General features: G+C 44.4%; 1 protein-coding gene across 5 annotated transcripts in view; it reads left to right on the top strand.

Moving 5' to 3' along the window:
* Positions 1-13,826, top strand: part of Sdk1 (sidekick cell adhesion molecule 1) — an 883,473-nt gene that overhangs the window by 666,841 nt on the left and 202,806 nt on the right. For all 5 annotated transcript variants that reach the window (XM_078023675.1, XM_078023673.1, XM_078023678.1 and 2 more), the window contains one exon: positions 6,233-6,366. In XM_078023675.1, the coding sequence (XP_077879801.1) occupies positions 6,233-6,366 (134 nt within the window). The remainder of the gene's footprint in view (positions 1-6,232; positions 6,367-13,826) is intronic.

Genomic DNA, 13,826 nt, shown 5'->3' with positions numbered 1-13,826 from the left:
ACCCTAGTTAGAATGAGAAAGAGCCCTGTGGTTCCCACAGAGGGTTCTGGGCTTTGGACAGACAGTATCTCCCCTAACTGGACCATCAGCACTGGAGCCCAACTCCAGGCTTTCTGCCTTCCCTGTATCTCCAGCCTCGGTCTTTCTGCTGCCTCAGTCACCTGCTGCCTCCATAACACAGCTGTATTCTCTGCTGGCACCCAAAGGGCTCCTGCTAATACATTCTTTAGTGTTCCCCCGCATCATCACTTCCTGCCGTTTGCACTCAGGTACCTCTTGCAGTCCCCCCTAGTCCCTCCTGGCCTAGCCTCCCTCTACTGGTAGCAGGCATCACACTGTGAGGGATGAGCCTACCTTCCCCTCCTGAAGTACCTCAGTGGCACAGTTTTGCATTCTGAATGCCTGACCCAGTGTCTGATGCACAACAGGTGCTCAATAAGTATTTGTTGGTTTGTTGGTTGAATGCACAAATGCATGGAGTGATGCATGAATGTTTTGAGCCACTGATTGGCCTTCTGATTCCTCTTCTTATCCTCCATGCTCATGAGTTGGCTCCCCACTGAATAAGCACACAAACTCCCATAGCTCCATCAGAAATCCCTGTCTAGCTCTGCTATTCCTGTCCTCTTTCCTTCCAGGTCTCAAATGAGGGATTGTTTTTTATGATATTAGAGAACATAGCCAGTGAATTCATATAATCCTCTGCTATTCAGAATTTTAAAACTACCTTTGAGAACTCTTAGATCATCCATTGTTGGTATCAAATAAATAAGTGTTAGCAGTTCATAAAGACTCTGTCAGCAGAAGCCAAATTGCATACTTCCAATATAGCACATTCTTTTTATTCTGCACAATTTTATGTTCTTCTGATTTACATATCTTCCCTACTATTTGCTTATTTGATTTCCTCTAAGTAAAATACATTTTTCAACAAATGTTGCTGTATGTATAAAATAATAGGTTTTCTGCACTGGTAAAACACCCCATCTCTAAATTTAGAAATATTTGCAGATTTGTGACTCAAACCTATTTAGGTGGCACTGGTCACAGAACTGATTAGGAAGGCCATTGGTCCTTGTGAGTTGTTGGTATTATAAACACTGCTTCTTCCAGCTTTGAATGAATCAGGAGAGCTGTGCACCTTTAGATCCAAACAGGTTTTGAGACTCTATAAGATCAGTGATGACAATAATAATGATAATATTAATCCATGATTGTGAGGCATTTGATGCTTCTAAGAGAACTTTGAGGTTGAGCCCTGTCACACTCCCCTGATTTACTCAAATGGCAAAAAAAAAAAAAAAATCAAGAAATAAATCTTACATTGCAGAAGGGACTGAGAGGTTCTTATGGCTAAACAGTGTCCTTCAAAGCCCTGAAAGCCTGTTCCCCTTCCCTCTTGACTTCAGCTAAAAACCACTTTGTTAAATATAGAAATTAAGTGCATTAGAAATGAGCTTTTCAAAAATAGACTGTCCATCGGTGCATCCTCATGCTTCTTCACCCCGCCACCTAATACTCCAGCAGGAAGCTTTGTCTGGTTAAGCCAGTTGGAAGGGCAACACCTCTCCCTTGAGGGGCTGAAGAGGGGCCCTCAAGGAATCCCAACCTTTCTGTTCCTCTCCACCCCACCCCTCCCTGCATCACAGGCTCTGCAGCCTCAAGATACTATTTTTGACCCCACCTTCAGGACCCACCTAATGGCCAGAGGTATCTGCTGCAGAGCCTTGGGTGCCTCCCCCAGTGCCAGGCATATTAGGTGCTAGGGAATATCTGGGTGAGGCTCACTCTGCTGAGTTTACAATGAAGGTCTGTTTTGCATCACCCACAAAGACTAATTTACAATTTACGTGGGCTTGGCTGTAATCCCCTGTCCAAAAGAAGGGGCTTCTAAAATTCCAGATGGTTCTGTGATGTGTCCTGTAAATTAACAGCACTGTCCTCATAAACGAGGTCACCCTGGCTTTGCTTATGTCTTTCCCCCTAGTTTGCTGGTACCATAAAGGCAGGAGCCGCTGGTTCCTGGGATGACTCTGTATCCCTGCAAGCATCTCGCCCTGTTGAGCACAGAGGGGCCAGATCCCTTAGGCTCTATGGATTGATTAATTGTTCAATCATTTAAAGACCCAATTAGCATTGCCTCTCTTCTCTTGAAGTTGGAGACTAATTCTTATGATCCTAGAGTACAGAGAAAATCTAATTTACAGAGCAAGACATGAAGACTCTGACCCTGAGGCAGTGGGAGAGGTTTCTACCAATAAAACCACTTCTGACAAAGCCATAATGAGTGAACAATTTTAGTTATCAGGCCCATCATCTTCCTCCTCAGAGCAGAGTGGAAGAAGATGAGTTTGACCAAGGCATCATTTGTTCATCAAAGGGGCAATGCTTATACAGAAAAACCCTGCCTGCTCCTCCTCTGCCCAAGCCATTCCCCACAGCCACAGTTTCACCAATTTCTCACTCTTGTCCTTAAATCTGTTCTCTTCACACACAAACCTCACTTAATCTCCCTCCCATACAGTCTGAGTTTGTGTTTTTGTTATTCTCTGATATTCCTGTGGTGTAATTTGCTGGTAGCGATTTTGCCCCCGTCCCATCACCTTGTAAGGTGACTCAGCACTGGGCTTCGTTTCCATTTTTCTCGGATCGCTTCCATTTGTTACCCGTCTGGGTATCACTGTCTGTGAGTCACTGCCAATCGTTTATCTCCTTTCAAAGTTGGCAGATAAATGCCTGGATGCAATCTTCTCTTATTAGGTAAGATTTTCTGAAATAGATTCAGAATATATTAGAGTCTCATTTATCCATTACTGACAGGCTAGTCAAGGGTTTCACAAGATAACCGGAACTTATTTAAAGGAATGGTTTATATTTTCAGTGTCTATTAACAAGCTCTTTGCATGGCTAAACAGGTAATGTTGGACACAAGAGAAATGATAGAAGCACTGTTCACTTAGGGTCGGAGCTAGAATCAGGAAAAACAATTCTCCTTCCAATTCTGAGTTCTGTGACGTGTGTAAAAGCCACTTCCTGCATTGTGCTGTCAGACAGCTCTGACTGAGCATGGCCTGGTGGATCAGAGCTCTGTGCTCTGTGCATCAGGGGTGGTGATATTGTCAGATACCATTGGGCCACTAGGTCTTGGGTCCTACACTGAATGTCTCAAGACCACTTTACCTTCAAATTTTTTTTCCAGTAACTGGGAATTGAGCCCAGGGTCACTCAACCACTGAGCTACACCCCTAGTCCATTTTATTTTATTTTGAGGAAAGGTCTCACTAGATGGCTGATGCTGGCCTCAAACTTTTAGTCCTTCTGCCTCAGCCTCCTGAATCACTGAGATTACAGTTGTGTGCCATCAGATCTAGTTTTAAGTCTCTTTTTAAAAATCTTTTTAAAAATGTTTTTTAATTCCTAATGTCAGGCTCTGGACTATATCATTTTTGGCTTGGTATGCTTCCTAGCAGACCCATCACCTTCATATCAGTTGCTTCTGAGCTGCCAGGAGGTGGGAAATCAGAAACCACAGTGACTACATCACATCCTGGGTGAGAGCCAGCAGCTCTGAGGTGCACAGAGGGATGTGTGTGAGCACAGTGCAGGGACCGTGGGCTGACCCTGGACAATGTGAGAGCTCCACCAGTGACCCCTCAATAAGTGAATGCACCTGAAGCACAATCACAGAGCTATCCAGCCCTAGGAGAAAGGCCATCCACTCACCTGTAAGACTGGCCATTTCTACGTGTGCCCTCCACTGGAAAGGGTGGGCAAATAAAAGCACTCATTTTGGTGGGAAATGATTCATGACTCATGTCAAACCCCAGTGTTAATCCCTCTGGAATGTGTAATTGGGATTGTTTCCTATCTCAAGGTGCCACTCATGAGTTCCCAGGTTCTTATTGTGTCTTTGGGACCTGTGTGAACGCTGTGTCTGAGCTGAGACTCCGGCTGTGTACATGTCCGTCTGCTGCAGGGAGCCTCTTGGAGCACCAGCAGTGTGCACATGGAAAACCACCCAGAACACAGACAGCCCTCCTAGTCTTCTATGTTCCTCATGTCAGAAAGCCTTCCATTTTGAGGGGGAGTCTTGACACTGATAAGAATTACTTTGGTTTAGCACAGACCTTACAAGACCAGGACACAGACCCCAACAAGATGCCCCAGCTTTAGGCACTGGCATCCAGCTCAGGACTTCCACGCCACATTCATTTCTAACCAATCAGCTAAAATCTGAAACTTCCCACTATGCCATCAGGTTCAAATTCTCTACACAGAACTCAGGAAAGTGCCCTGCATACAGTTGTATTATAAAGGACAAAAATCAGGACCGGATAAATGAACAGAACATGAAGCAGGGTGGGCAGGGTCCCAAACTCAAAGCTTCCTCGTGCTCAGAATGCATCAGCTCATGATTACCAGCCAGGAAATCTCAGCTGTTTTTGTGTCCAGAGTGTTTTGGGGGGCTTTGTTGTGTCAGCACCATTGATTAAATCACTGGTGCAGGGTTGAATTCAATCTCTATCCCCCATACATATACACACTGGAGGCCAGAAGGTTGGGCAGATGGCACTGGCTAAAACCCCCACCCTATCACAGGGCTGGTCTTTCCAGAACCCATTCCTGGAACAATCTGGGGACCCCCAAGTTGCCTCCTAAGCATACACTCAGTGTGTCTCAGAGACCCACCCTGGGTAACAGAGACAGTTCTGTCCCTCCAGAGATTCCAAGGGCTTAGAAGCTCCAGCCCAGATCAGACAAATTCTTTATTATTCAGTAGTCTTATTTGGATGTATCTATTCAAGCTTATTCATGATTTGTTTTCAGGTGAATATTTCAACTACTTTGGTTTGATTTCAAACCAATTCAGACTGGGGGAGAAAATAGGAAATGGGCTTTGGAGAGGTAGAATAGATGTTTTTATCTTAGTACTTCCTTCATATTGGTCTTTATTAGAAATCTAATGGAGGTTTGGTTGTTGGAGAACTCAACTAGAAATAACAGCCCTTTCTCTGATTTAAAACAATTCACAGTTAAGAAGAAAACAAGCAACATTTCAGGCTGAGGTTTCTGCTTACTGTGCTCGTGTACAATGTAGTTGCAGTCTACATGAGAAATATTGCTTTGTTATAAACGGTGTGCAGGGGTTAGAGAGAGCTGTGTTTCTTAGGTAGCTGAAAGCTCAAAACAGCTTAATAAATTTTAAAGTATAATGAGTACATTTTTAAAATAAAAAAATATCCAGGATAATTATGGCTTTTTGTTCTGACCCTATGTGGTTTGGCCATACCTGATGTCTCAGAGAGACCCAAAACCAGCTAATGGGGGAAATGGGGCATGCTCAGCACTTTCCCCTGGCACTGCCTGGGAACATTTGCAGAAGCGGCAGCCCTCCTGTGCCTTCCCAAAGCAGGTCCTGCCCCCAGACCATGGGACATCAAGGTTAAACACAGGACATGGGGAACTTGTGACTTCAGGCCAGTCGCTGGGAGAAAGACACAGTATAGTGTGCAGCTTTGTCACCAGTAAATCCCAGTAAAAACTTTTTTATTAGTAACTTCCTTTTGGAATTTATTTGCTTTAATTGCATTTCCATTTTATGGCTGTGCTGATGTGTTATTTACCATTTCCATGGGATTTTAGTTAGTGTTTTCACCACATTTCCTTTTAAGTGCTTCCCCCAAACCCCTATTATCCAACAGAAAACAGAATGACAATATAACCTCATGCTGTCAATAAATGAGGCGACTCTGTTTGTCTAAGAATGCAGATGGGCATTTTCAATACTAATTCCAAATGGCTAGTGTGGAAAATTTTCACATTAAGTCATATCTACCAGGGCTTTTCCTGTTCATATGGTTTACTGCATTTCCATTACCAGCTTCTAGTTGCGAAAACAAATCATTGACCAAGTTTTCTCTACTAAATAATATACTGCATAAAAAAATTTGTGCACACATTGCCCCATTTAAGTGACAGTGTCATTTGTTGTTTCAGTTCCATAGGGATTACATCAAATTATGTTTAGAAAACAAAATGGCACTGTGAGTGGTAGAGTTGGACTTTGTTCCTCTTGCAGGAGAGGAGGAGTAAGAAGTATTTTTGTACTGGGGCTGCATTTTATGTTCTCCATTCCCAAACATTGCACCCTACGACTCTCCATAGTGAGCACCCAGGTGAACTGTTGGTCTGACACACACTTTCTTCTTGTTCCTTCTCCTTACCCTTCAAGTGAGCTGCCTCACCCACCTCAGAACCTCCTGGCCAGCCTGAGCTCTCGCAGCCACGCCGTGGTGCTCTCCTGGGTCCGGCCCTTTGATGGAAACAGCCCTGTTCTTTACTACATTGTGGAGCTGTCTGAAAACAGTAAGTAACAAACACAATGGTTGCCCTGGATGGCTGTTGGGTTTCTTTGTGTCCTCAGTGTCCCTAATCTTTACTGCTGGTTTAGACCCACTAAGTCAAAAGGAAGGTTACTATGCTTTATGGTTGTAAAGGGAACGCACAGCCTGCACTTGAGGAAGAGAAATGGCCATGTGGGCTGGGAGCAGGGCTGGGAGGGTCATGAGAGGACTCTTGTGAGGGCCTGGGTCTGGGAACCAGGCCAGTAGAATGGCCATGCACAGGCAGAGGTACTGCAGGACAGCATCCTCCCTGGGGTACATGTGGAAGGGGTAACAACAGTTCCCAAGGGGCTGATTTGAGAGTTTGCAGCAGCAATAGTTGAATCTGTGGGTATTTTCTCTGGCCTCAACATGGTACCAAGTATAGAGTAGGCTTGTCCTTCCTTTGCCCCCTGCTTTGACCTCTCAGCAGCATAGCACCCTCCAAGCCACCTTCATTAAACAGCTCCCTTCCAGAGTTGCCCCCCACACCGGCTTTCCTCCAGCCTCGCGGGTCCTCCCCCTTCCCTGCTGGCTGCAGTGAGGGTTCTGCATGCTGTCCTGCTTGCTACTCCCAGCTGCTCTTCCTGGGAAGCCTCCTGTGTTCCCATGATGAGACCGACATCTTTTCTTTGATGATGTCTGTGGCTCTCTGAACCCAGACCTCCAACATGGAACCCAGTGACTGGACATCTCTACCTCTGGTGCTTCACAGACGTCACAAACTTAATGTCTTCAAGGAACATCTTGCCATGATTTTTAATCCTGACCCTGTTCGCCCCTCATTGCTGCAGCCATTTCAGCCTATTCCCAGCACCCTTGATTTCGATATTACTTGAGCCTGAGCCTAAGGATGGTCCCGGCCTTTCCCCTCTAGCTCATCATGGCAGCAGTTGCCCTAATCCTATATGTACCAAGAGTCAGCTGGAATCTGTTCCCTCTCTCCCCCCAGACCTTTCTCTCTTATCAGGACGTTACAGCTCTCTCCGCACTGGACCTTGCATCTTCTTTTGTTCTCTTCAGGCTGGGGGTCCTGAGCATGCGTGCTGTGCAGAGGATGAAACCCTAACTCCCCAGTCCCGTGCAGCCTGGGCTTGCCCCCAGGCACCCTTCTCTCTGTTCAGCATGTGCCAACCCCACTGGCTTCAGGTGGCTTCTGGAGGGGCCTCATCTCTCCCACCTGTCCGCCTGGAGTGCTCAGAGGCTAGATTGCTGCCCTTCATGATACCTGTTGCCTCCTCAAAGAAGCGCACCAGCACACTGGCTGCACCTAACCTTTGACTGCCTGAGCTGAAGTCCTTCCTGTGTCATGCCTCTCTTATCCCAGACTCTTCCCTAGGCCCCCATGCAGACCAGCCAGACCTTAGGTGGCCTGGCTCTTAAGATGGTCATTCTCATTCAGCCTGCAGTTTGTCTTATGGTGACACTGCATTCTGAATGGGTCCTAGCCTTTAGGACAACCAGGAGTGGTGCTCTCAGTGCTGTTGGCCCTGAGATCTCACTCCCCTGGTGAAACTCCTCACTTTGTCATGGGGAACAACTTATGGAGTTCTGCTCTAGGTCCCCCCTTCACCAAGACTGGCACACTCTTGAAGACATTAAGTCTGTGATGTCTGTGAGGCACCAGAGGTAGAGATGTCCAGTCACTGGGTTCCACGTTGGAGGTCTGGGTTCAGAAAGCCACGAACATCATATAATGATAGCACCATACAAGCCACAGCAGTGCTGTTTGGGCCTCATTTATGGCCAAGAGATGGATGTATAGGGTAGAAGTCTCTTGCCCCGGGGCCACACAGGTAGCAGTAGGACCCCACCTCCTGACCATCTGACCTGGAGCTCAGCTCTTCATGGTCATCAGGACTCTTCAGAGCAGCCTCCCTTCTGCACTTCAGTGGGGGCTTCTCAATGAAGGCTGACAGAATGGCAAGCACACCAGGTTGGTGGCCATTCAGGGAGCCATGTATGAATCTGAGAAGGCTTATTTGGATTACACTTCACCCAAACCAGTTCTGAGACAGATCCCAAAGGCCATATGTTTTTCCCATTTCCTGGGTATCACCTTGACTGGGATAGCTTTGGGCTTGGCACCAGCTTAGAGAAAGGTACTGGAGTCAGGCCCTTCTCCCTTTCCCGTGGTACCCACTGACCTGGGTCCTTCCTCAGAGAGTGTGGTGTCTGGGGACCCATGTGCCTGCAGACAGCTCTTCATTCCAGCTCAGTAGTGCTGATCAGAGAGGGTAGGTGTTGACATTACTACTGAAGCAACCTTTGAGAAGGTAAGGTTTTCCTGAGGATGTCATGGGTGTATGCTTGTGAAGTGATGTGTAGGGAGAATATGATGAGAGCAGAGCCATTGTTGTCAGAATCCTTACAGACATCCACCAAAAAAATAACTCCTGTCAGGCACCCATCTCTAGGAGATGGGGAATTGTGTTCTATTCACCTTTGTCTCTAGTCCCTAGTGCTCAGTGGCACTCAACAAGTGAACTTGAACTAAAATCAGGGCTCTGGTAGAGCCCCCATGATGGACTGCAAATTACAGTCCTAGACCATCTTCTACAAGGGAAATGTTCTGCCTTCCCCAGTTTATATCAAATAAGATGTTGATTCAGATTGCCCTACTAACCATTTTCTCAGCTGATTGCATGACTGGGTCTTGTAGTCCAGCATCTTACTTAAACCAGAAGCAAGCTTTACAGGTATATGTTCATTCCTCCATCCATCCATCCATCCATCCATCCATCCATCCATCCATCCATGTGTTGATTGGACATCTGCTGTACCCCAGGCACTCTGCTGGGTGCTGAGATCCAAGAGGCAAAATGAGCAGCCTCATTGTTAACAACGAGGAGTTGGTCAGACACAGCAGGATCCATGTGTCATTTTTCTTTTCTTCCTCTTGTGGTACTGACAGTGGAACACCAAGGGCCTCCTAAATACTAGCAAGTGCTCTGGCACTGAGCCACATGCTCACCCCTGTGTCAGTACTAGTGGTAGTCAACACAGTGCCTGGCATATACTGGATAATCCCATATATGTTTGGTTGTTTCATTTCACTGAGAAAGGGATGAAGAATGTCGTTAATCCCTCATTAGCCTCTGACTCTTCCCACTGGACCATCTTGGAGCTGGATGTGAGTCCCAGCTATTTTTCCTTTAGAATCTAATGTAGGTATCATGGTGTGAAGAATTGTGAAGAACTGAAATGGATCAGATGGTTGTCTCTTGGCTGTCCCTGATTTCAACCCTATGAGATAAGTCTGCAGCTTTGGCTGAGCAGCATGTGCTGCTACCAATTGGTTAGCCATGCCACAGCAAATAGAAGACCAGCTCCATCATTGGGCCATCCACTGAGTTTTTGTTTTTATTAGGAATGAGTGCCCTTAAGAAGCAGCTGAACATGCTGGCTAATTATAGTCAGAAAGAACAGCTTAATGCAAGTACACTAAAATGGAAATTGTATCTGGCCTGCACTCAGCACTGTGAAAGGAGACAGTGCTAAATAACCCCAACAGCAATCCTCCACCCCTCTGTGTGGGAGCGTCTGCAGCCAGCAGGCTGATAAGAATGTTGGTCTGCTGGAAACCATGGATGCTGCAGGGGCTTAGTGTCCATGACAGGTGCTTTATAACACCTGTCCTCAAGACATTCCCACTGCTACAAAAAAGGCCTATTCAGAACTTTGTAGAGCAGAGTTCTGGAGCTGGAGCTGACCCCCTTTGTCCATGCACTTGACTGGAATTGAAACCTTGAATGGAGATTGGTGCTCTGCAGGCAGGTGTCCTGTGTTTTGCTCTCTTGTGAAGTTGGGTGATCCTCTTGTCCCAGGTCCCCTTTTAGTGAACTGGGAGCACAAAGAAGGGTAGCAGTGTCCTACAGCCTGCTTCACCTTGTGTGCAGAGGAGTACAGAGAGTCTGACCAGGTGACAGGGGACAGGAGCCTGGAGGATTCCTCTGTTGAGACAGTGCAGGGATTCCTAATGGCTTGATAGCCAGGTATGAGACTTCTGTTAAATAATAGAAGTACCTGACATGCTTTCTAAATGTCTCTTGATTACGATCAAGAATGATCTTTCTTGGAGGTGATTATGATCACAAGGGGGGACACTGTCAAGGAAAATCTGTGACTTTGCAGTGAACCAAAAAATAGATTACTAGGTGTCTCATCTAGCACCTTCAGGGCTTATGACTCCATAAGGACCTGCACTTTTCATTGTCATGGGGCCATTTGCAACTCTGTAAACCTCAGAAAATTTATAGCAATGCAAATGATTCTTGTCCATAAAAATGCAGATAAATTTTATCCTGTAGAATATAATAATATGTTGTTTACTGTTCTGCAGACATTGACCAGTTTCACATCTGTTTGTGAATTTATTTTAGCATCGTCAATATATGTGTGCTGTTTGAATTTTTCCTTTTAACTGTACAGTTATTAACATCTTACTGTTTCCTTCATAAATTAATGAGCTAACTAAAATTTTTGGTACACATTCATTTTGTATTTGTATATGAGCCATCATTTGCTGGGCATGGTGGTGTACGCCTGTAATCCCAGTGGCTTGAGAGGCTGAGGCAGGAGGATCATGAGTTCAAAGCCAGCCTCAGCAAAAGCAAGGCATTAAGCAACTCAGTGAGGCACAAATAAGCCTCAGCAAAAGCAAGCACTAAGCAACCTGTCTCTAAATAAAATACAAAATAGGGCCAGGGATGTGGTTCAGTGCTCAAGTGCCCCTGAGTTCAATTCCTCTTATGACTCCCCCACCAAAAAAGAGCCATAATTTTTCTTTTTATAAATGTATCCTCAAACATTAACATTTGGAATCACTTAGTATTAGAAATGAAAAAAAAATTTCTAATGCAACAGATGTCACAAGTTTCCATGGTAACCCTGATATTTGGGGAAAGGTCAAGGTCTCAGACTGAGTACCTAAATGTTTTCCATGATCTGGACTAAGGTATCATGCAGCTGAAATAGGATAATGGTCTTTTTACCAGTTAGTAAAAATTCCATCATTTCCTCATGATGTTTTTAAAACTTGGTGCCTGCTGCCATGGATCTCCTAGTGAACATTTGCGTTAACAAACATACAAAAAAATTGGGAATACTCCATCCTACTTAGTTATGCTGTTAGATTTTTGGTAGACATGCATGTTTGTAGTTGTGATTTTTGTATTATACTTTACAGTATTTAAGTTTTATTGGGATATAAAATAAAATTGTACTTTTCATTGTGAAAGTTATATATGCTCATTAATAAAAAGTTGTAATTTGCTTGAAGCATAAAGAATAAAAACAATCACGTAGATTCTTCATATTCGAAAGCCAGCCCTCCATCCAAGCCCTTCATTCCTCCTTCCTACTTCCTCCTGAACTTGGCTCCATCATTTATTCCCTCACTGCCCTCTTTAAAGTTCTCCTGCTCTCATTGCTCCTTCTACCCAAAGGAGTAGGCTCTACCTCCCCTTCTCTCATTCCATTCCGTGCCATCACCATTGACTCCTATGCCTTTCCCTCCTCCCCCCACAAATAAACCAGTGAATTCTGTTGACTTTATTCAGTTATTCTTATCTAATCCACTGCCCTTCTCCATTCCTGTGACACTGATGCTGACGGCTGTCCTTCTGTTGCCCACCATGGACGTGTACTACTCAAGGCCATCCTTTATTGGGCCAGAGGGAGCTCCACAAAGTACAAACCTGGCCATGATGAAACCCTGCAGAGCTCTCCAGAAAGACCCCACAGGGCACTGGACAGTGGGTCTTGAGCTGCCCCATTATCACCACTGACTCCCTGAAAATGAGTCTTACCTCCAGCGCAGCCTGAAACCTAGTTGCTGGCCCGCCCTCTAAGCAGAGTGCTAGCCCAATCCCATCCTATATAGAACACCTCATTGCTTGAAGAATAGCTTCCAGGCTTATTAGCATGGCAGATAGTGCCATTCATCTCTGCACTGCCTGCGTCCCCAGATTTATCTCCAGCCACTCATTGTTTTGCCTTTTCTGCTATATAACAAGGCGTTGCTCATAGTTCCCAGAACACACCAGACATTCAGGGCTCATTGTGTCAATGAATTCTCTCCCCAACTCCTCCCTTCTACCTTTGTCTGGTCAGCTCCTACTTAACATCTCCCTTTAGGCCTTTACCTGGTCTTCAAGCACTGTCCAGTCTCCTCCAGGAGGTACAGTCCATGCCTTCTTGGTTTTTTGGCTAAGTTAAGTGTAAACAGTGCAGTCCCCATCTTCTCCTCTAGGAGGCCCTGCCCTAACTGCTATGCTTGGTGCTGTCCTTGGTGCTGAAATGCTCACCCAGCAAACTAAGCACTTAGTGGACCAGCAAAGGTAAGACAGTGACACTGATAAGTATAACTAGAAGGAAATTATTTTAATAATCTCCCACTTCAACTTTTCAAATATATTCTGTTTTCAGAACATTTGGGGGTCTGAGGTTCATATCCTCTGATAGGTGAGTTTGCATTTCTTTGATTAGCAGCACCGTCAAACACATTTTTCCAAGTTGGTTGACTTTTTGCACTTTCTCTGCTGTGATCTGTCAATTTCCTTCCTCCCATTTTTCTCTCCAGGCCTTAGGGTTTTTCCTGTCGTTTTGACAAGTATTTTTTCAATATGCTTTTTGCCCTTAATTTTGGTGCACAAAATCAATCACAGAGAAATGTTTGATTCTTCTGTAGTTAAACCTGTTGGTATTTTTCTTTATGATTCCTTTCATTACATTTTGTTTGGGTATTTTGACACTATTATGCATAAAATAAATGTCACCACCGATTTTTGCATTGTTTTTCAATTTTAATTTCAAAAATTTAACTCTTTAGTTTATTTGGAATTTAGATGTTATATATATTTTGGCATGATCTTTTCCTTTCTTCCAAAGGACCCACTTTCTATTTATCGACTAATCTACTTGTTTATGATATTTCCCTTTTTGCATATTAAGGTGACATTTTTTTAAATGTTTGGGGTTTGTTTGATTCCATTGACTCGCTTATTTTCCTGCTAATTTTATAGTATTTTAATTGTTTTGGTTCCAAAATATATTTTCAAAGCTGATAAAACAAGTCCCCTAATCTTTTTAGAATTTATTACTTCTGGTCCCTATTTATTTGTCTAGAAAAAAGTGGAATTATTTTATTAAGTTTTTAAAATTGTCCCCTAGGGTTTTTAATTTAGTTCAGCCTGTGATGAGTTTTATGAGAACTGACTTCAGATAATTCTCTCTTTCCATCTAGAACATAGTATCTATCCCATTTATTCAGTTCTTCCTTATTTTGCTTAGCGAAGTTTGCAAGTTCAGACCCACAGGCTCCATAGTTTTTGTTACGGTTGTCCTAAGATTTTGTCTCACAGCTGTTTTAAATGGATTTTCCCCCTTTCATCATCTAACTACTTATTGGATTATAGGAAAGCTATTGATGTTTAGATGTTA

This window comes from Ictidomys tridecemlineatus, chromosome 10 (genome assembly GCF_052094955.1).
Source record: "Ictidomys tridecemlineatus isolate mIctTri1 chromosome 10, mIctTri1.hap1, whole genome shotgun sequence".
Taxonomy (NCBI): domain Eukaryota; kingdom Metazoa; phylum Chordata; class Mammalia; order Rodentia; family Sciuridae; genus Ictidomys; species Ictidomys tridecemlineatus.
This window is presented reverse-complemented; position numbering and strand designations above follow the sequence as displayed.